We start from the raw sequence: 21,177 nt of genomic DNA on the forward strand, positions 1-21,177 counted from the left end.
AAAGAAAGAAAGAAAGAAAGAAAGAAAGAAAGAAAGAAAGAAAGAAAATACAGTATTTATCACTGAGTCACACTTTTACATTTGAAATCACACACTGTGTAAAATATAGTAATTTAGAGTTGCACTGTTGCTCTATTTTTTTTTTTTTTTTGCTCTATGTTTTTTTTTATTTTTTTTTAACGTTTATTTATTTTTGAGACAGAGAGAGACAGAGCATGAACAGGGGAGGAGCAGAGAGAGAGGGAGACACAGAATCTGAAACAGGCTCCAGGCTCTGAGCTGTCAGCACAGAGCCCGACGCGGGGCTTGAACTCACAGACCGTGAGATCATGACCTGAGCCGAAGTCGGACGCTTAACCGACTGAGCCACCCAGGCGCCCCTAAAAAAAAGTTTTTTTAACGTTTATTCATTTTTGAGAGACAGAGAGAATCAGAGAATGAGAGGGGGAGGAGTAAAGAGAGAGGGAGACACAGAATCCCAAGCAGGCTCCAAGCTGTCAGCACAGAGCCCGATGCGGGGCTGGAACCATGAACCGCGAGATCATGACCTAAGCCGAAGTCAGAGGCCCAACAAATTGAGCCACCCAGGCATCCCTCGCTGCTTTTAAAGTTATCTTTAAAAGTATCGTTTACAGTGATGTCTAATATATAAAATTATGAGATTGTGCCCTCAGGAATAATTACCGTGAGTGCGTTCAGTTTCTCTACCTCCTTTAAACAAAATTTTTAAATGTTTATTCATTTTTGGGGGGGGGAGGGAGAGGCAGAGAGAGAGAGGGAGTCACAGAATCTAAAGCAGGTTCCAGGCTCTGAACTGTTAGCACAGAGCCCAACGCAGGGCTTGAACTCACGAAGCGAGAGATCATGACCTGAGCTCAAGTTGGAGGCTAAACGGACTGAGTCACCCAGGCGTCCTTCCTCTTAAGATAGTTTTATCGGGCAACCTCTATCTATCAGCATCTCAAACTCATTGGTCAAAGTTGTTTGAGGATGTGTCTTCTTTACACAGCACTCAACACTGATTGGATCTTGGTGTTTAAAAATACATAGATTTTGGAGACATTTGGGGAAATTTTTGATATAGGCTATATACTATATATTTTGAAAATATTATTTTTCTTAGATGTGATAATGCTATTGGAGGAGAATGACTTAGCAGATCATACTGGAAGTATTTAGGGGTGAAGTGTCATTATACCTACCATGTACTTTCAAATGATGCAATGAAAAGACAAATGGAAGGGGGCAGAGATAAGAAGCAAATGCAGTCGAATGTCCACAATTGGTAATTGTAGGTGATAAATATATAAGGGTGTAGTGTTCTCTTCACACTTTTCTATGACTTTGAAAATGTTCAAAATGAAAAGTGGAACAATAAAAAAGGCTTCCTTACCCTTCAATATTATAAAAATATTTATCCACATTTACTTCTGGGACTTTCATATTTTCATATTTTACAGTTAAATTTATATTGAATTGGACTCTATTTTTGGCACAAAGGGTGAGATGTGGGTCTCACTTAACTTGAAGTGCTACGTTATGTTAAATTCTTCTAAATCATTTTTTTGTCGGGGGCATTTCCATTCTGTGATAACTATACAGTTTTTCTTATGTAATTTTATGGCATGTTTTTAATTCTAATACGGTAAACCTCTCCTCTTTATTCTTCCTCTTGTAAATTTTCTTTCTTTCTTTGTTTTTTAAGATTTTATTTTCAAGTAATCTCCATACCTAACATGAGGCTTGAACTCACAACCCTGAGATCAAGAGTTGTGTGCTCTACCAACTGAGCTGAGTAGGAGCCCTCTCCTTATAAATTTTCTTAGATTGCCCAATGCACTTATTGTTCCAGGTGAACTTTGGAATAAACACATTAAGTTCATGATTAATTTGCGTTTTGTTAAAATCATAGATTAATTTGGGCACACTTGACTTTTATGTAATTTAGTCTTCTCATTTCAGTTACATGGGATTTCTCTGGATAGCCAAGAATCCTTCAGAATTTCAAGTAACCAACACAGAGCGATTATGTTTGTTTGAGAAGTTAGCATTTTAACTGAATTACAGAGTAAATAAATATATGATTTATTTCGCCTACTATACATTAGATACTAGGAATGCAAAAATTATTAAGACAGCATCACTGCCACTCAAAGAGTTTATAATTGCATAAAGGCGAATGGGGGGTGCCTGGGTGGCTCAGTCAGTTAAGCGGCCGACTTCAGCTCGGGTCATGATCTCACCGTCCGTGAGTTCGAGCCCTGCATTGGGCTCTGTGCTGACAGCTCAGAGCCTGGAGCCTGCTTCAGATTCTGTGTCTCCCTCTCTCTCTGACCCTCCTGCATTCATGCTCTGTCTCTCTGTCTCAAAAATAAGTAAACGTTAAAAAAAAATTAAAAAAAAAAGGCGAATGGTTGAAATAAGGTGGTTTTTGGGAAAAGATAAGCATTTACGAGGTGCAGAAGTTTCATGAGGGAGAGAGTATTTAACTCTGGCGGAGATGGGCAGGCTCACCGGAAGAAGTGATTTTAGCCTGAGCAAAAATTTAAAAGATGAATAGGCACTTGCCAGGCAGCCAGCTTATAGAAGAGTATCAGATCAGAGGGAATATAGTAGACATCAAAGCACAGAGGCCTGAAATAACAGGGTGTGTTCAAGGCACCACAACAGGCATCTCGTTGCCGGAATATAAAGTAAAAGGAGGTACTTTTGAAAGATGAGGCTAAGATAACGAGGTTGGAGGTGGGGTGCAAGGTTATGAAGGGTCTTCGTATACTGTGCTGAAGAACTGGGGCCTTTATGTTAAAGGTAGAGGGGTGCTGTGGGGCGCTTTTAAACAGAGGCGTGCTGGGGCACCTGGGTGACTTAGTCGGTTAAGCATTGGAATTGGTTTCGGCTCAGGTCACGATCTCACGGTATGAGAGATCGAGCCCCGCATCAGGCTCTGCACTGATGGTACGGGGCCTGCTTGGGATCCTCTCTCTCTCTTTCCCTCTCTCTGCCCCTCCCCCGCCCATGCGCTCTCTAAATAGATACATAAGTAAATGAATCAATAAATTAAAAAAAAAAAAACCAGAGGTGTGCTGTGGTCAGATTTGCATTTCTGGTAGGTTTGTGACGAAGGAATTTGAGCAGTAGCAGCCCTAGAAGTGAGCTGGAAGCTAATGCGAGTTCATCCTCGTATGATGTTAAAGGCCTGGATTCGACCAATGCCAGCAAAGACAAGAGAGAGGCAAGATTTGAAAACCGTTAAGGAGAGAAAATACATGCAGGAGCTGACTAGATATTTTAGACTTTAAAAGAGAGCCATAGGAGTCCAGAAGGTATGTTGGGTTGGTGTCTCATTTAGTTGTCATAAAAAGGCACAGGTTAAGTCCTTACCATTTTATGGGGTTAATAAAATGACTCATCAGTTTTCAAAACTCTCTGGATAAGGATGTAACTGTTCTGTAAATTGAAGTTATGTCACTGTTCCAGTGTTCACAATTGCAGCCTTTGTCTGTCATTTCATAAATATTTTGGGAAGTCAACCACGTTTTCTGGGATTATTCTTCAGCTTTAACAAAGTGGGGTGGCGGAGATTGAACTTGATTTCGTATCCATTTCTGCTCGAAAATCATGCTACGCGATTTATTTTTCCTTAATACTTTTGTTTCCGTGTGCTCAGTGTTGTACTAGGTTGTGTAGGTTACAGAAATAGAACTATGGCACCTGTCTTTGACAAACAGTTTTGTTGGAGAAATCAACTCATGGCAGTACTATTAAAAGGAAGTAAGGTGTAAGAGCTGATTGGTTTATGGTACAGGCTGTAAAGTCATTCATGTATTACCTGTTTTTATGAAGTCCAGTGGGGAGAAAATAAGCCAGTAGACAAGAAAATATATAGTATACTGAATGGTGATATATGTCACGGAGGCTAACAAAGCAGGGAAGCGTGTGCACTGAGGGACTGGCTTACTATTTAATGTGACAAGAGAAGCCCCTCTTAGTAGAATGGCATTTGACCAGAGACTTAGGGAGTGAGAGAGAGTGGACCATGTGGTCTATAATAATGTAGGAATGTGGGGGAAGAGGAATCTGGGCAGAGGGAGAAACAAGTGCAAAGGCCCTGGGGTGGGAGTATGATTGGCTTAGTTGAGCAACAGTGGGGAGGAGCTTGCTGTAGTAAAAGCAGTGTGAGAGGGGGAAGGTGAGTCCACGAATGGAAGGAGGGGAAAATTATTCGGTGGAGGTCAGGGTAAGCGTGTTGACTTTTCCTCCAAGTGAGACAGAAAGCTATGGGATCACTGTAAGTGGAGGTGGGATATGATTAGACTGAACTAAGTTTTGGGAGCACCATGCTAGACTATAAAGAGGCTGGGGGCAGAAGATGGGAGCCTGGGTAGGAAGCAGTTGGAATCATCCTGGTAGGATGGGCAATGGCTTGGACCAGATGGTAGCAGTGAAAGTGGTGAGAAGTGCTGAGACGTGGTGGCATTTATGACATGTATTCTGACATATTCCATTTATGGAGGTGGAGAAGACTATATGAGACATCTATGAAAGAAAATCAAGAATTTGGGTTTTTTCCAGTTAAATTGGAGATGCTTCTTAAGACACCTAAGTGGAGGTGTCAAGAAGGTAGTTGGTGAAATGAGTCTGGAATACAGAAGAGAGTACCAGGCTGAAGATATATGGGTGGTATTTTAAAGCCACAAGTTTGGGGGGTCACCTAGATGACTGCGTCCATTAAGCATTAGACTCTGGACTTTGGTTTAGGTCACTATCTGGAGGTTGGTGAAATCAAGCCCCACCTTGGGCTCTGCACTGATGGGGTGGAGCCTGCTTGGGATTCTTTCTCTCCCTCTCTCTATGCCCCCCCCCAAAATAAAATAAACAAACATTAAAAAATAAATAAAAGCCACAAGTTGGTGACACTGGCCAAGTTAGAGTGGATAGGGACGACGAGCCTCCAGGTGCTAGAGATCAAGGAGATGGGGAGAAGCCAACAAAGGGGATTGGGAGGAGGAGCAGAGAGGTGGGCAGAAAACCAGGAGGGTGTGGGGTCCTGGTGTCTGAACTCCTCCTCCTGTTTTGAGGGGTCAAGAGTGATCAGTGGTGACCTAACATGTTGATAAGTAAGATAAGAACTGGGATTGGGCCATAGCGGTCAAGTAATGCAGGAAACAACCAGTCATTCCATTCATCTTTTTATTAGTCCTGAATATGTTTCACAGCAAGATTTAGTTATTTCTAAGTTTTTTTCACTGTCAGATTAACTATGAAAGTTGTCCAGGGTAATTTCCAGAAGTTAGTCATTTCTGATAGCAGCAGCAAAGGTTACCACTAAGGATTAGTATGCATTTTTATTATCTGCGGTAGTATTTCCCATCTTGAATAGCGGGCGAGTGCTTGTTAAAGGGTTATTTTTCTTCACGCCCTCCGCAAGAGTTGCTTGTGCGTCCATTCTTTCGTTTACCCAGGAAATCACTAAGCGCCTGTACTGTGCCAACCCTAGGTTGCGCCTGTCCCGGCATGTGATCGAATTTCTCACGCGCAGGATTTTGCCTTTCTTGCGGCACTTGGCTTCAGCCTCCCCGCAGTGGGGTTTTTCCAGCCTACCTTGTCCAGCTGCAGTTCTCAGCGTCGGCCCCTAGAGGCCCGAATCGGTCTGCCCGTGCGGCCCTCCCACGCCTGGGAGGGACCCTTTGGATGCTCTAGAGCGATATGCAGACGAGACGGGCGGGCACTATGCAGATGAGGTGGGCGGGCCTCGCCGGGCGGGCACTATGCAGATGAGGTGGGCGGGGCCCGCCCGCGCGGGCAAGGAGCGGCTCCGCCGGCGGCCGCCGGGAACTGGAAGGCGCCCGGCCCTTTCTTTGACTGGAGCGGACCCCGCCGGACGCAGCTGCCTCGCCCGCCGGAGCCGGCGCGAGCTGCAGCACGGCGGACACCGTGTCCGAGGCCGGCCAGCCGGCCGCTGCCCGAGTCGGCCGAGCATGGGCAACCACTCGGGTCGGCCCGAGGATCCCGAACCAGGTCTGTGCTGTTGGCGGGGGTCGCGCCGCGCCCCCTCCCCGGCCCGGCGCCCTTCCCCCACCCGCCTTTCGGGCCAGCGGCCGCCGCGCTGCCCGCGGGCGCTCAAGGGGCGAGTGGAAAGGTGAAGTTCCCGGGATGTGATTCTTGCCTTTGGAATGCGCTAGTGGGGTTGTGAAATTACCTGTGCCTGTTCCGCGACAAGGAAATGCCACTCACTATAAACACGTACCTGGAAGCTCTGGGTCTGCCCGGACGCGGCGAGTGGGGCGGGAGGGAGCCGGTCTCCGTGGCCCGGCGCACGCAGGCCAGGCCGGTGGAGAGAGGGGTCGGGGCGGGGGTGGGGGGTGGGGGGTGGGATGGGGGAGGGTTCTGCCCAGATTTCGTAGTGGAGTCTGACTTGCCCCTCCTGTCTGCCGCCCAGCCAGGGTCTCGAATACGGTGGGTGGAGGCAGTTCCTGCAGACTTTCTGGGCATTTGCAACGAAAAGTGTGACTTGGCAGTGTTTTCTGGTTCATTGTCCATTTTGCGGTGCATCATTTGCGTATCACACACTTTCTGGAGTCCCGTGGAAGGTGGCAGCCCGTCAGCAGATCTGTTACTCATACTCAGACCAAGGGCTTGATTGTGACTGTTTCTTACCCAAAATAGTCTGTGCTTATTCTGGGATACCAGAAACTTCAGCGGCTTATCAAATTTTTATTTCCTCAGAAATTAAGCGAGCCTGGTTGGAGAGTCAGCTGGGCTGTAGTTGTCATCTTCTGGTTCATCATCCTGGCCTCCGGCACAGATTTAGATGCTGCAACCACGGGGTTGCATTTAAAAACAAAGCCAGAACATTTCCATACTGTCACATGAAGGAAGTGGAATTTAATTTAGCCTCAAAAATTACATCTTGCCTGATTGGGGAGAGATGGTCCACTTAATGCTGGAATCCTGGAATGGCAGGCAGGGGGGGGGGGGTATGTGTTCCCAAGACAGAGTCAGAACTCTTAAAAATGTTCTCAAGGGTGTAATTTTTTAATTGGGATTTGAATGAGGAAATTGAGGCTTTGAGAGGTGCAGTGACTTGTGTTAAGTGACAGCCCTGGGATCGGGAGCAGGGCTGTAATTAAACCCTCGATCTTCGTAGCCTCGGTCCATTCATCACTCTTCGCTTACCGCCCCGTGCCTTAGCTGTCTGTCTTGACAGGGAGGCCAAGGGGACTCAGGCCGTATCCTTGGGACTGGGCCCGGGAGGGGTGCCTCTAGGTGGGGTGCCTCCTCGGCAGTTGTGGTTCACTGGACTGGTACAACAACCAGGGTGGAAAACTTTGCCACATGGGAATAGTGTGTAGAAAAACATCAGAGATGGGGTTACTGTGTAGATTACATAGGGGCAACTCTCTAAAGTTCACGGCCTGTATCCAAACTTCTTTGGGCAGAATAACCAATATTTGCAAAATAATGCCTTTGTCGTAAGCAGCCCTATGATAAACTGTTAGGTCAAGGATACGTAACACTTTAAAAACACCTCTCCCTGGTACACAGCTGCCCAGGTATTGTAAAAACTCATTTCCTTTGTGTCAAATTGCAAAGAGACACCCCCCCCCCCCCGCCCCGCCCTGCCACCCCACCTCACCCCACCTTGTTAGAGTTCTTTAGGTTCCAGGGCGCCTGGCTGGCTCAGTTGATGAAGCATGTGACTCTTGACCTTAGAGTCGTGAGTTGGAGCCTCACGTTGGGTGTGGAGATTACTTAAAAATGAAATCAGGATGCCTGGGTAGCTCAGTCAGTTAAGCGTCAGACTTCAGCTCAGGTCATGATCTCACGGTCTGTGGGTTCGATCCCTGCATCAGGCTCTGTGCTGACAGTGTGGAGCGTGGAGCCTGCTTCGGATTCTGTGTCCCTCTCTGTCTGCCTTCCGCTACTCGCACTCTGTCTCTCTCAAAAATAAATAAACATCAAAAATAAATATAATAATAAAAAAATAAAACCTTAGGGGTGCCTGGGTGGCTCAGTTGATTAAGCGTCTGACTCTTGACTTTGGCTCAGGTCATGATCTCATGGTTTGTGAGTTTGAGTCCTACATGGGGCTCTGTGCTGGCAGTGTGGAGCCTGCTTGGGATTCTATCTCCCTCTCTCTGCCCCTCCCCTGCTTGCTCTCAATCTCTCTCTCAAAATAAATAAAAATAGACTTTAAAAAACCTTAAAAAAAAGAGTTATTTGGGTTCCGATTTCTAAGTGGCTTTGCTTTGTAAAGCATTCTAATAGACAGGAGATGAAAAGACTGCTTTTATGCCAGTGACTTATTTTATTGCATTTTTCAAGAATGACTATAATTTCAGAACGGGAACTCAATCTGATTCGCTGCAAGTAAAGATCACCAATTAGGAAATCTTAGGGACTAGGGTGACCTGAAAGTATGAATATAATTTTAGTTGGTCTCTTTTCTTAATCCCCTTTTTTAAAGTTTATTTATTTCTTTTTGAGAGAGAGAGAGAGAGAAAGAGAAAGAGAAAGAATGTACACATGCACTTGAGTGGGGGAAGGGCAAAGAGACAGGGAGAGAGAGAATCCCAAGTAGGCTCTGCACTGTTAGCGCAGGGCCCCAGGCGGGGCTCGACCTCATGAACCATGAGATCATGACCTGAGCCAAAATCAAGAGTCAGATGCTCAACTAACTGAGCGACCCAGGCGCCCCAATTTTAACTGGTCTCTTAATACAATGATGAAATGCTGTAGAATGCATCAAAAAACTTTTGAAATCAAAGTTTTGTCAAAGATTAATCTGTCTTCATACTGCTTTACCCTGAGGGCAAGGGGCCTCCCAGTGTCAGTTGTGGTATATTGGACTAGAACCAGAACAAGTGTTTCAGTGGGTCGTCACAACAAGGGGCCCAGAGATGAGTGGTAGAGGTAAGGGGTAGGGGGGAACAGGAAGGCTGGACAAGAGAAGAGCAACACCCAAGTGTGATTTTTACATAGTTGTTGTATTGTGTCACTTTTGTCCTTTGAGATGCAGACTTTTTTTTTTTTTTTTTTTTTTTTTTTTTTTGAGATGCAGACTTTTAAAAAGGGGGTGGCAGGGGGGTGGTGGGATGGTGGGCGCCTGGCTGGCTCAGTCCATGGAGTACGAGGCTCTTGATCTTGGGATCGTGAGTTCAAGCCCCACGTTGGGTATAGAGATTACTTTAAAAAATATCGTTAAATAGAATTAGGAATGAAAGAAGTTTATGAGAGACCTGACAAACACGAAAGGCGTGGGAAGCCAGAACTGGGCTGGGAGAGTTTTAGGCCATGATGCAGATCCAGCGCGTATGAAAGGAAAGGAGGGGGTGGCAGGTTTGGGCAGGGAGAGCCTCAGATAGCTCTGCAGCTGTGGCGAGGCCCTGGCCAACTGATTGAGGGAGCCCGATTGGGCAGAAACGGCCAATCCCTAGTGTTCTTGCTGTGGTCAGTCACTGCTGGAGGCTGCCTGGGAAGGAGGCACCTCCAGCTCAAAAGCCAGGTTGGATCCTGGGACCCTGGTGGCACTAACAGCTGGAGGTGTCACCTAACTGCAGTTCCTGTAGCTGAACGCCAAGTTCTTTCTTGACTAGAGATCCAGGTGGCGCATCTCATGGCTGCCTTCCACAGGAACCTCAGTTGCTTGAGCAGGGAGGCTCTATTTAAAGAGTAAATGAGGTAAAATTTCCATCTTAGATCCCCATCTTAGTCCCTAGGCTTGAAAGGGCTGGAATGAACCCCCATGTCTTCTCTCTTCCAGTTGGAAGCACCTTGTCCTCTCCGGGGCACGCCTTTTCTAGCCCTGGAATTGGCCATGGTAGCAGCAGGATTCCTCTTTTGTGGTGTCTGTGATCCTTTGAGTTGGGTCATTGTGGCTTCATTGTGGTATTGTATTACAGGATGGGCAGGAGAAATGCATCAAGTAAAAGACATGAACATATCCATGAATGAGGGCAGCTAGAATGAGAACCTGTTGATTACTCTTACTTCCTAGAAGTTCCCTAGAACTAGAAGTTCTAGATGTCAACAGTCTTTCAGTTTCCAACCAGGTTGTCAGACCTGCATTGTAGACGGGGCTACTGGGTATAGTTGTGTTGGTTGTGCACTGTTCAAAGGCATCTGGATATAAAGGGATGAGAGGGCCCAGGTGGGGTTGTATCAGTCCAGAGATAGGGGTGCCATTTTGCAGTTTTGCCTTTTTATATTCATACAAAGGTGCCTGATAATGCTAAAGAAGGCCTTAGTCAAAGGTGAGTTTAGTAGGCTTTCCCCGGTTTCACTACTAGCTGATTTTTGCTTGCTGTTTACCTTAAATTTGCATGTATGTACTTTTTTATCTTATCTTATTTTTTTAGTTTATTTAATTTTTTTAGTAATCTCGACACCGAATTTGGGGCTCAAACTCACAACCCTGAGATCAAGAGTCGCATGCTCTTCTCACTGAGCCAGCCAGGTGCCCCTGCATTTGTGTGTTTAAATAAATGCAAATGATGTGAAACGAAAGCGAAACTTCTACTTCTACCCGCTTAGGTCCTACTTTATATTAGTTATAGTGAATGCTAACTGGTTAAAGACAAATCCCAAAATAGCCACTTAAGACTCTCAAAGTTGATTTCTCCCTTACATCACAGTCTGGTGTGAGTCGGGGTCAGTCCGGGCAGTTAGACGTTTGTTAGAGACTCAAGCCTGTGAACGTTCATCCTTAACGCCTGGCTGCTGGGTTGCACTGGATGTACCAGCATTCAGGGGAAGATTCACGGAGGATACTGCAGGAGATCCTACGGGCCGGGCCTGGAAGTGATGCACATCATTTCCACCCAGGCTCTACTGGCCAGTTTCAGTCACACGGCCTCACCTGGATGCTGAGGGACTGGAAAACATCTTTGTGGATGCCAGGCAGAGGACAGCAGCAATATTGGTGAATACTGGCGATCTCTTTCCAGACATGGTATCCACTCCCGACCGCATTTGTGTCAGTATTAAGAAAACTTTAATCAGGGGGCGCCTGGGTGGCTCAGTCGGTTAAGCGTCCGACTTCGGCTCAGGTCACGATCTCGCGGTCTGTGGGTTCGAGCCCCACGTCGGGCTCTGGGCTGATGGCTCAGAGCCTGGAGCCTGCTTCTGATTCTGTGTCTCCCTCTCTCTCTGCCCCTCCCCCGTTCATGCTCTGTCTCTCTCTGTCTCAAAAATAAAAAAATGTTGAAAAAAAAAAAAAAAAAAAAGAAAACTTTAATCAGAAAAATGAAAGACCTGTAAGCACCCATATATCCACCGTCTAGATCTGCAGTTAACATTTTGCTACATTTGCTTTATATATATATCCATCTGTTCATCCTTCCATCCATCATCCTATCTTATTTTGGGGGGCATTTCAAAGAAATGATGGTTACCTCCATCATTCTACATAGTATGCTATGCCTCTTATGCCTGTATTATATCTTGACTTAGTAGCTTTCAAGGCTATATACTAACCTTTACTGTGAAACTTCAGGAATTAGTGCATTTTTACTAGTATATGCCTCTACTCCCCCCCCCCCCATTTCTGCAAGTCATACATAAATTTTCTGATGTTCTTGTCAGTATGGTAAAATGCCAATGGGGGAATATAGTTGTGGGTATATAGCCTTTTACTGTATTTCACTTTAGAATTCTAGGGAAATTGGGGCACCTGGGTGGCTCAGTCGGTTAAACATCCAACTCTTGATTTCAGCTTAGGTCATGGTCGCATCAGCCTCTGCACTGACAGTACGGAACCTGCTTGGGATTCTCTCTCTCCCTTTCTCTCTGCCCCTCTTCTGTTTGCCCTCTCTCTCTCAAAAAATAAATAAACTAAAAAAAAAAAAAATTAGAATTCTAAGGAATTCTATTGTTTACCATCTTCCTTCCTTCCTTCCTTCCTTCCTTCCACCTGCATTTCTTCACTGACCAACTTTAAACAGTGTCCTTGGCTAGGTAAATGAGGATATGACATCCTCAGATTTCAACTGTCTTTTCCATTTTATCCTCCACACCCTGTCCTGGTCTGCCTCTCAACCTTTCATGTGGCTAGAATGTTCTGTTCCATAATTAGTATAATTAAATCTTCTGTGCATTGTCTGTAGATTGAAAGTTGAAAACTAATCAGTATTTAACATATTAGGATCACATATGTATTATTTACTGGACAACCAGGGAGTGCATTTAGACTTCGAGAGAAGGAAATGTAATCTTACATTGCTTACCTTGTGACCTGTGGCAGAAGACATTACTTTAAAAGAAAAGCAAGGAGTAAGATTGGAAGGGAGGTAGTGCAGGTATTATAATTATTTACTTTTAAAATGATCTTAACATGCTTTTATCCTGTTTTGGAGCTTCTCACTTTTACTTCCATTATTATGGAGAATTTATTTTCTTTTCGAAGACGAAAAGCAGGGTGGTTAAGACTTTGGGCTCTGGAGCCAGACTGTGCAAATCCCAGTTTTGTCACTTCCAGCTCTGAGACTTTAGACAAGTGATTGAGGCTTTCTGAGCCTCGGTTTTGTCATCTAGAAAAGGAGTTACTAATATAACGTACCTCATAAGGTTGTTGTTAAAACCGGTGAAGCGTTAGAACAGCCTCGCACATAGAAAGTGTCTGAGAAGCATGTTTTAGTTTGGACTTGGTTCCCCCGGTCCTGTCTCACTCTTGGGTTAGCCCACTACTTCGCTGATCCTTCTCTGTTTTTGCATTCCTTTGCTTTGGCTGGAGTATTTCCTGTGGTCCTCTATATATTCTGTCACTCTCTATATTCACCTTTTTCTTACAGTTTTCCTGTTGACTTTTAAAATTCCATTTTCTCTTTTCCAAAATATTTTTTGTTGTCTGCTTGATCCCATTCATCGAAGTTTGGGGCTTGGGGGAGGGGAGTGGTGTTGGTCGGAAGGCTTGAGTCAAGTGAATTAATGGCTTCTGTTGGCATTAAATTTCAAGGACTCATCAGAGTTTTTACAATATTCACTAAGAAGAGAATATTCTCAGAATAAGAATTTTTCTCAGATGTATTTTGTACCATGGAAGGATTTCAGAGTGGAACTAGTGTTCTGAGAGACATACTTTGGAAAATGTGCTCTTTTAGGATTAAAAATGATGTATATATCAAAGAGCAGTGATAATACATAGAAAAAACAGATAAGATAAAAAATGTCTATTACTGTAATAAATGTGAATGGGTTAAAATCTCTGTTAAAAAAAAAGACCCCCTTCCAGATTAAGACAGAAAGCAAAATATACATGCTGCATATATTTAGGTTCCTATTAGGTCTGATAAACCAGTCCAGTTTTTTAAAGTCTTATATACTTAATAATTACATTTATAAACAGAGATTCTTAACTCCTCTTATATATCTCAGAACACACATTCTCTCTATGTATGTGTGTATATGTAAGATGCACACTTCAAATTAAAATTACAAATTAATTGCTCAATTACACATTTTAGATTGGAATCAGGGGCTGATCTGAACTCTTTATACGTCTAATTCCCCTAAATGTTAAAAATAGAATCCCAAACTGCAAGTATTTCTTAGTACATAATACTGCTTACACACATACGTAATTACATAATTACTACTCATTTAATTCTTATTTTATTTTATTTTTTTAAGTAGGCTCCATCTCCAACGAGGGGCTTGAACTCACAACCCCTGAGATCAAGAGCCACATGCTTCACCTACTGAGCCAACCAGGCACCCTCATTTAATTGTTTTAAATACTTCTCCACTTGATTCTGAATCATTTTAGGATTAAAAAGTTAGTTTAGGGGGCGCCTGGGTGGCTCAGTCGGTTGAGCGTCCGACTTCGGCTCAGGTCACGATCTCGCGATCCGTGAGTTCGAGCCCCGCGTCGGGCTCTGGGCTGATGGCTCGGAGCCTGGAGCCTGTTTCAGATTCTGTGTCTCCCTCTCTCTCTGCCCTCCCCCATTCATGCTCTGTCTCTCTCTGTCTCAAAAATAAATAAATATTAAAAAAATAAAGTTAGTTTACGTAAGTATTTTTTTATAAATAACACAGGAATTTCATCCCAGGTGAGGCTTTTAAGCAACAGAGGCCTCTAGCAGGGACAAGGACAGGATTATTACTCTGGACTCCAAATACCCACTGGAGCTCCTTTTGCTGTGGTTGGAGCATATTTGGTTTGAGCATGTACAAAGATAGTCTGCGCATGATAGGTTTTCTCAACCTTTATGTGAGGATCTGTTGTTTTACCTTGTCTTTACTGTTAGTTTTTCTGGGTGTAGAATTCTAGGTTCAAGATCTTTGTAATCTCTCTGCACAGTGATTTCAAAACTTGAGGAAGGAGATGGTCATAATGCCCGTTGTGACAAACAAACTTAGATTTAAGTTATATTTTCCTTAATTCTTAACAGCTCCTAATTGGGAGCCTTAGACCTCCGTTCAAATGGCCACAAAGAAGAGTTTGTACGTCTTTGGCATTTAGATATAAATATTTCCCCTCTGACTCCAAAGACTTGTGACTTGATAGAACACTACCTGCTTTTCTTCCACTTTCTGTCTCGTAAGGCCAGTATCTTTCTTGACAGTAATACAAAATGTCATTTAATTGTGCCTATCTCTGTGGCTTTAATTGTGCCTATCTCTATGGCTTTGTCTGACTTACAGAGTCATTCTACTGAAACAATAGTATCAGTGACAGACTTTCCTCCCCTACCCTCCACAGGCACCACAGGGTACCTTAAATCAGACAGGACCTTCTATGTTGAAGAAGAAAAAGTAGCATTTACAAACTCCAGCACATTAACCAGCAAACCTTGGAAGAGTGACTCCTGCAGAACCTGTTAGAAATGCATTAAAATAGACTCACAAGTAAAAATGAGAGAATTCAACGATATGTCTTACACAGTTTTTCTAAACTGTTCATGGAATGGTTAAAACATTGACCTGTCCTGTTCCAGAAAGAAAGCCTCATTACAGTCTCTTAAGGGAAATTTTATGGTCACTCTGTTATATCATAATGCAGTAAAACTGTAGATAATAAAAGTTGAAATTTAAAAAACTTAATCCATTTGGTAAAGTTTGACCCAAGAAAGAACTGAGAACAACAACTTATTAAAAAATGATTATGGAGTGCTTCATCAAGTTACAAATAAGCAAGTTCGTTCCTCTGAAATTTTTTAATGTCTGAAAAGAAACAATGAAAATAAGTTAATTACTATACTCAGAAAATTAGGAAATAAACAAGAAAATAAATCTGGGAAAACAGGAAGGTGTTTTTTGAAAAGGCAGAAATTAATGAAGCAGATTATAACTGTGGCTGTTTCATCCTCCTCTTTTTTTTTCTTTTTTCTTTTGAGTTTTAAATTTTTATTTATTTTTGAGAAAGATACAGAGAGCAAGTGCGGGAGGGGCAGAGAGAGGAGACAGAATCCCATGCAGGCTCTACACTGTCAGCGCAGAGCCCGATGCAGGGCTTAACCTCACGAATTCTGAGATCATGGCCGGAGCCAAAATCAAGAGTTGGACACTTAACCGCCTGAGCCACCCAGGTACCCCATGTCTCACCCTCCTCTTACCCACCCTCTTACCACCTAGTACACTGCCTGATACATGCTTGGCACATGGTAAATGTTTGTTGAACGAATGGATATATGAATGAACAAAGAAGAAAAAGAACACCTTTGGTTAAAAATGTAAGAGTATGTTTTTTGTTAAAACAATGAAGTAGAGAAAACAAAAAACAACGTCTAACCGTAGTTAGACTAAGAAAAAGAAGAGAACAGAAATATCCCAGATTTGCATTTAAGAATGCACATATTCAAAGATGTGGTTTAAAAAAATAGAATAGGGGCGCCTGGGTGGCGCAGTCGGTTAAGCGTCCGACTTCAGCCAGGTCACGATCTCGCGGTCCGTGAGTTCGAGCCCCGCGTCAGGCTCTGGGCTGATGGCTCGGAGCCTGGAGCCTGTTTCGGATTCTGTGTCTCCCTCTCTCTCTGCCCCTCCCCCGTTCATGCTCTGTCTCTCTCTGTCCCAAAAATAAATAAAAAACGTTGAAAAAAAATTAAAAAAAAAAAATAAAAAAATAGAATAAAAATATAAAATTTTGATGAACTTGAAATCAGTTCCTGAAGAAACGAAACAGTTGGACAGAAGAGTAATTTTGGAAGACATCACAAAGTAACTTAAAAGCTCCAAAAATAACCCTGAACCCAGATGATTTAATAGGTAAAGTTCTTTAAATACAAGAAGAGCATTTCCGTGATATTTAAAGTCATCTAGTGCCTTGTTTCCCAAAGATTACCATAGTATAGAGGGTACAGGTAATGATTTGAGGTATATACAGATGACTGTTTCTTATTTTAATAATTTCAAATGTGTGAGAAAAATTATAACTAGTACATCAAATCTATGCTGCTTAGGGTGAAGTTGGGCTAAAAGAAAAAGTCAATATTAAGTTCGTGCAAAAAAAAATTAAATATATAATCAGACAGGTAAGTACAAATAGAATTGTGAAGGTGATACTCAAATAATAGAATCTTGGAAAATATTCTGAAGTACGTAAAAGATGGAAAACATTCCAATTTATTTTCACAAAAGTAATACTAATACTGTGAAGCCAAAACCTTTCAAAGATAGCGCTAACAAAGAAAGCCAGAGTACCTTCTTACTGATGTTGATATACAAGTCCTAATCGAAATATAAGCCAAGTTTAATCCAACCATATATTTAAAAACTGTTATGCCACTGTAAAACTGGTTCATTCCAAGAATGCAATGATATTATTCTATGAATTTATGCCAACAGTGAATTTAAAGAAAAAAATTTTCATCTGTATATCAGTAATACATTTAATAAAATTTAACATATACCTTAGAAACGTTTAATAGGAATGAATGGATCCTTTCTTAAGATAATAAATAAAATGGTCTGGAAGCTGCACACACCATGCTTAACAGGAAACTAAAAACATTCCTGTAAAGGTCAGGAAAATAACAGCGGTGCCCATACAGGACATTGTTTTCAGATAGACTAGCCAAAGCAGTAAGATGTTTAAAAATAATATTTATTGAAAATGAGACAAAAGTAGCATTATTTGTAGGTCCTATAATTTTCTTGCTAGAATAGCCAGGAAGATTAACTGAAAAACTATTAGAATGAATGAGAATTCAGTAAATAGCTAGGAAATGCATGCATATGTATTTATATAATTTTGTTATATATATTTTATATTCTCTATATAAAATTTTGTTATATATATTTTATATTATATATATGCAATATATCATATTTGTATGAATATGCATATACATGCAGTATGTGTGTATGTAGGTATGTGTGTTTATATCAGTAGCTTTATGCTAATAATAACCAGAAACAGTGGTTTATTAGAAGGTCACATTCACACTATAAGAAATGTGTATAGAATCTGGGGGAGAAATAAGGAATGTATAAGACCTCTGTAGTAAACAGTAAATTCTTAGAGAGTTAGATCCTAGTGATGATGGCACAAATGTCCTCTGTTAATTGGAGATACTGTCCTTCAGAAGATCAGAAATCGTTGCTGAATTTTGTAACATACCTTTTTGCCATTCATCTTGATGTTATGATTTTTCTTGTTAGACATAATGATTTCACGGATTTAAAATTTTTTTCCCTGGGGAGTCTGGGTGGCTCAGTTGGTTAAGCGTCTGACTCTTGATTTCAGCTCAGGTCATGATTTCACAGTTTGTGAGTTCGAGCCCTGAATCTGTTTTCCTGCTCTCTCTCTTTCTCTCACTCTCTCCGCCCCCCCCGCACCCTTTTACCCCTCTCCCATTTGCACTTGAGCTCGCTCACTCTCTCTCTGAAAATAAATAAATAAACTTAAAAAAAATTTTCCTCTTATAATCCCATTTTAGGTCAGATTTTCCTTAATACCCCTTTTGGTTTTTTTGTTTTTTTTTTTTAACATGAAAGATGAATTATTGTAAGTTTTTATTGATTCCTTGTTGCCTTATATGGGTAAAAGGGTGTGTGTGCAAGGTTAGCTCTGAAGTTTCTGATAACTTTAATATCCTATGATTTTATGTTTTTAGACTCTTTTTTCAGTAAGTTCTATGCCCACCATGGGGCTCGTACTCACGACCCTGAGATAAGGAGTCTTGTGCTCCACTGACTGGGCCAGCCAGGTGTCCCTATGATTTTTTTAGACTTAAACTTTCTAAGTCAGGTATTTTGTGGGTGGAGGAGACTGGGGTTTTCTTTGTTGAGCTTGTCACCCAGATGTGCTTTAGGTATGAGTTTTCTGGCCAGTTGAACTCTGTTTTACTTTCTTAAAAAGTTTGCTATGGCTCCAGTCAGATGAGACCAGCCTGTGTGGTCGTATCCTAGAAGCATCATGAAGGCGCCGAGCATTTTGAAGGTTTCTGCGTCTCCTCATGAAGAAAGCAGTGTCCCCATGACAAAGCAGTCCCCTGGGACCGTCCTTCTACCAGACCCGTCCCATTGGCCTGGCCTCACCCCTGCTGCTCAGCGTCAGGAGATGCCACTTCCCCAGTCGGCCGGCCCACTTCTGACTTGGCCTTCGATGCCCTCTGGTGCCCGGCCTTCACGTGGACATCGCAGGGCGGTTTGTTCTCCAGCTGAGGGAGAACTACCCGAGAACGCTTACTTGCCCCCCTCATCTCATCTCCACAGCCCCCAACACTCCCCAGAGGCCCTAGCGAACAGCCCGGCTCTAATGAATTGATGGCAGCCGCCCCTTGTATTTCCTGGAAATTTTTTAAATCTCAGGAGAAGGTAGGCTTTATATTTTAAAATCGATGTGGTTGGCCACATATTTAAAACCGAGATTTAAAAAAAAAAAAAAATCACTTACTGGTATGAACTTCAGAAAAGCTTGTTTCACAGAAAGAGATTTTGCACATTCCACACCACTACAAAGATAACCCAGATATCCTGGGCCAGCGACTCCCCTGGGGCCGGGCACGGGGAGCCACCCCTGTCAGAGGCCCCACAGGCCACGGGCAGTATCTCCCTGTGGCTTTTCGCAATTCCCACCTATTCGTGGATACCCTCTCTCCAGTGACCTGCCCCCTTCATCGTTTTTAACCTCTGCTCCGTTACTTTGGAAATATTAGTCTTTTTTCCCTTCGCTTCTTCACGCTCCTCCCCTCTCCAGCTCCGTGTTCCAAATTGAACCTAATTATGGATAAGTGTTCAGATTAGGGGTTATGATAAACCTGGAAAGGTAAAGTCATACATTTTGACCTGAAACTCTATCCAATGAAGAACCAGTGCCAACAGCCTCCCAAGCCCTTGAAAAATCCCCTTTGTTTTATCTGCCAGAGAATTCATTTTTCTTCCTCTAATTGGTCCTGCTTTTCTCTCTACCAGCAGCCAAATTAAAAAAAAAAAAAAAAAATCTTGAAGGTTAAATGATCAGCAGTCTAACCTTCTGATTTATTCACAGATAAACAAGGAGTCCATTCAAAGTGGTCCTAGAACTATTCTGAAAATTCTCTGTTTATAGTTGCGTTTCGGTCTCTTCTGCTCTGCCCTTCCTTCAGTCTGAGTACATTCCGTTGCGCGTGTTACGTGCAGTTAGTTATAGGCCGGACCAGAGACGTGATGAGACAGTCTCTCTTTGCAGGTTACGTTTGTGCAGGTTACGTTTGGGTGTTGTTTGCTTGCGCGCGTTTGTGTGTCCACGTGCCCCTCACACCTTCCCTGACACCCTCACTTTCTGTGGCATTCTGCTTTTGTGCTTTATGCCCTGGTGAGGGTTTTCAAAACCAGTAGTTGTAGGTGATTAAGAAAGAAGGAATGAAAATCAAGGAGACAACAGTAATTGGAGCGGGGGTTACATTTTCGTGGAAGCTGCACGTTAAAATGTCCTCTTGTTTGTCCTAAATTCTCGTATCCGGAGCCTTAGGCTAAACACTTTAGATACAAGATAGTCCTTGAGGCATTATGGACAATCCTGCTTTTCCTTTACTGTCACAGTACCGGTTCTGTTAACCAGCCTGGACTCCGGGGGTGGGGTGGGGATGGTGCTGGGGGCCTCTTGATGGCTTCGGTCCGTCCATGTCCGCGTGCTGGGCTCCCCTCACTCATCCTCAGTCCCCGTGTGCCTGGAAACCAGTAACTAAAGCAGCCAGAACCGTGTCTAAACCAGAAGGGCTTCTCCTGATCAACAAAAAGGTGTGAGGTTTGGGCACAGACAGTTTTAGCTTCTCCGGAGACCTCTTTCTGTTCTGCTGGTTGAGGACAGCATCTCAGGGGGCCGAGTATCTCCGGCTGTACAGTGCAGTCCTGGTGAGATAAAGTATTTTCGCACACGCGGGCGTGGGCACACGCCGTCCCCTCGCCTCAGCCTTCCCCTGAGATGCACGGGCCTCCCGGGAACCACCCCGCGCCCCTTCTCCCTGCCCTGTGCCCGGATGCTCCTCTCACAGAACTGGTCCACGGACTCCTCCGCAGGTCGACCAGAAGTCCCCCTTGTCCAGGCTAAGTCCCAGTTAACACCTGTTGCGGGTCAGTGTACGCCCATTATTTTCATTTTCAAAAATGCCATTTGCAAGATAAATGTTACCTCCATCCTACTTTTCATCCTTTCAGGCTTCTTCAGCCCTGATGTCACCTCCTCAGGTAGACCTTTCCGCACCTGGTAGGCTTCCTTTCTCTGAAGCTGGACAGGATCCTTTGTTTGCCCTGCTTGCTGACTGGCCCTCAGGGCTTGGTCGGGCTGAGCCAGGGGTTTGTGAGAAGCAGATACATTTAGGCTTCTTTCAGCCTCGGGACCCATGCAGGGCCAGGCTGGGAGGAAGTGAGAGAGGAGGCACTAGGTGCAGGAGAAGGGGAGGGATGTGCAAGGGGAAGGGGAGGTGAAGCGGAGGAATGCAGGGGAGAGTGAGGTCCAGGGGGGAGCAAGGAAGGACAGAACGTGGGCGCGTGCTGCGGACCAGGATTTATGGGAAGCTTCACTAATGTGATTGTGCCCCCTCGAGAAATTTTAATGTCCTCTACCACTCAAGGCTGTAAGAGTCAGATGTGAGGGTTTCAGATTTGAGGCCGTGTGCGGTCAGCTTGAAGGGACTGATACCGCAAGAGACGTCTGGTGAGCCTTGATTATAAGTGGATTACGTGAAATAAACAAACTCCAGTTTTTTCTAGGTGATTTTTTTCTGGGAGTATTAGACAAAACAGGGGATTCAGAGGCAC

General features: G+C 43.6%; 1 protein-coding gene across 12 annotated transcripts in view; it reads left to right on the forward strand.

Annotated features, from left to right (window-relative positions):
* Positions 1–21,177, forward strand: part of SPECC1 (sperm antigen with calponin homology and coiled-coil domains 1) — a 282,425-nt gene that overhangs the window by 124,465 nt on the left and 136,783 nt on the right. Inside the window, exon 1 of one of the 12 annotated variants that reach the window (XM_049638058.1) lies at positions 5,826–6,018. The exons of the other annotated variants lie outside the window; for them this stretch is intronic. Coding sequence (XP_049494015.1) covers positions 5,979–6,018 — 40 coding nt within the window. The 5' untranslated portion in view covers positions 5,826–5,978. Of the gene's footprint in view, positions 1–5,825; positions 6,019–21,177 lie in introns of those variants that run through there. 12 annotated transcript variants of the gene reach the window in all.

This window comes from Panthera uncia, chromosome E1, assembly GCF_023721935.1.
Source record: "Panthera uncia isolate 11264 chromosome E1, Puncia_PCG_1.0, whole genome shotgun sequence".
In the NCBI taxonomy this organism is placed as follows: domain Eukaryota; kingdom Metazoa; phylum Chordata; class Mammalia; order Carnivora; family Felidae; genus Panthera; species Panthera uncia.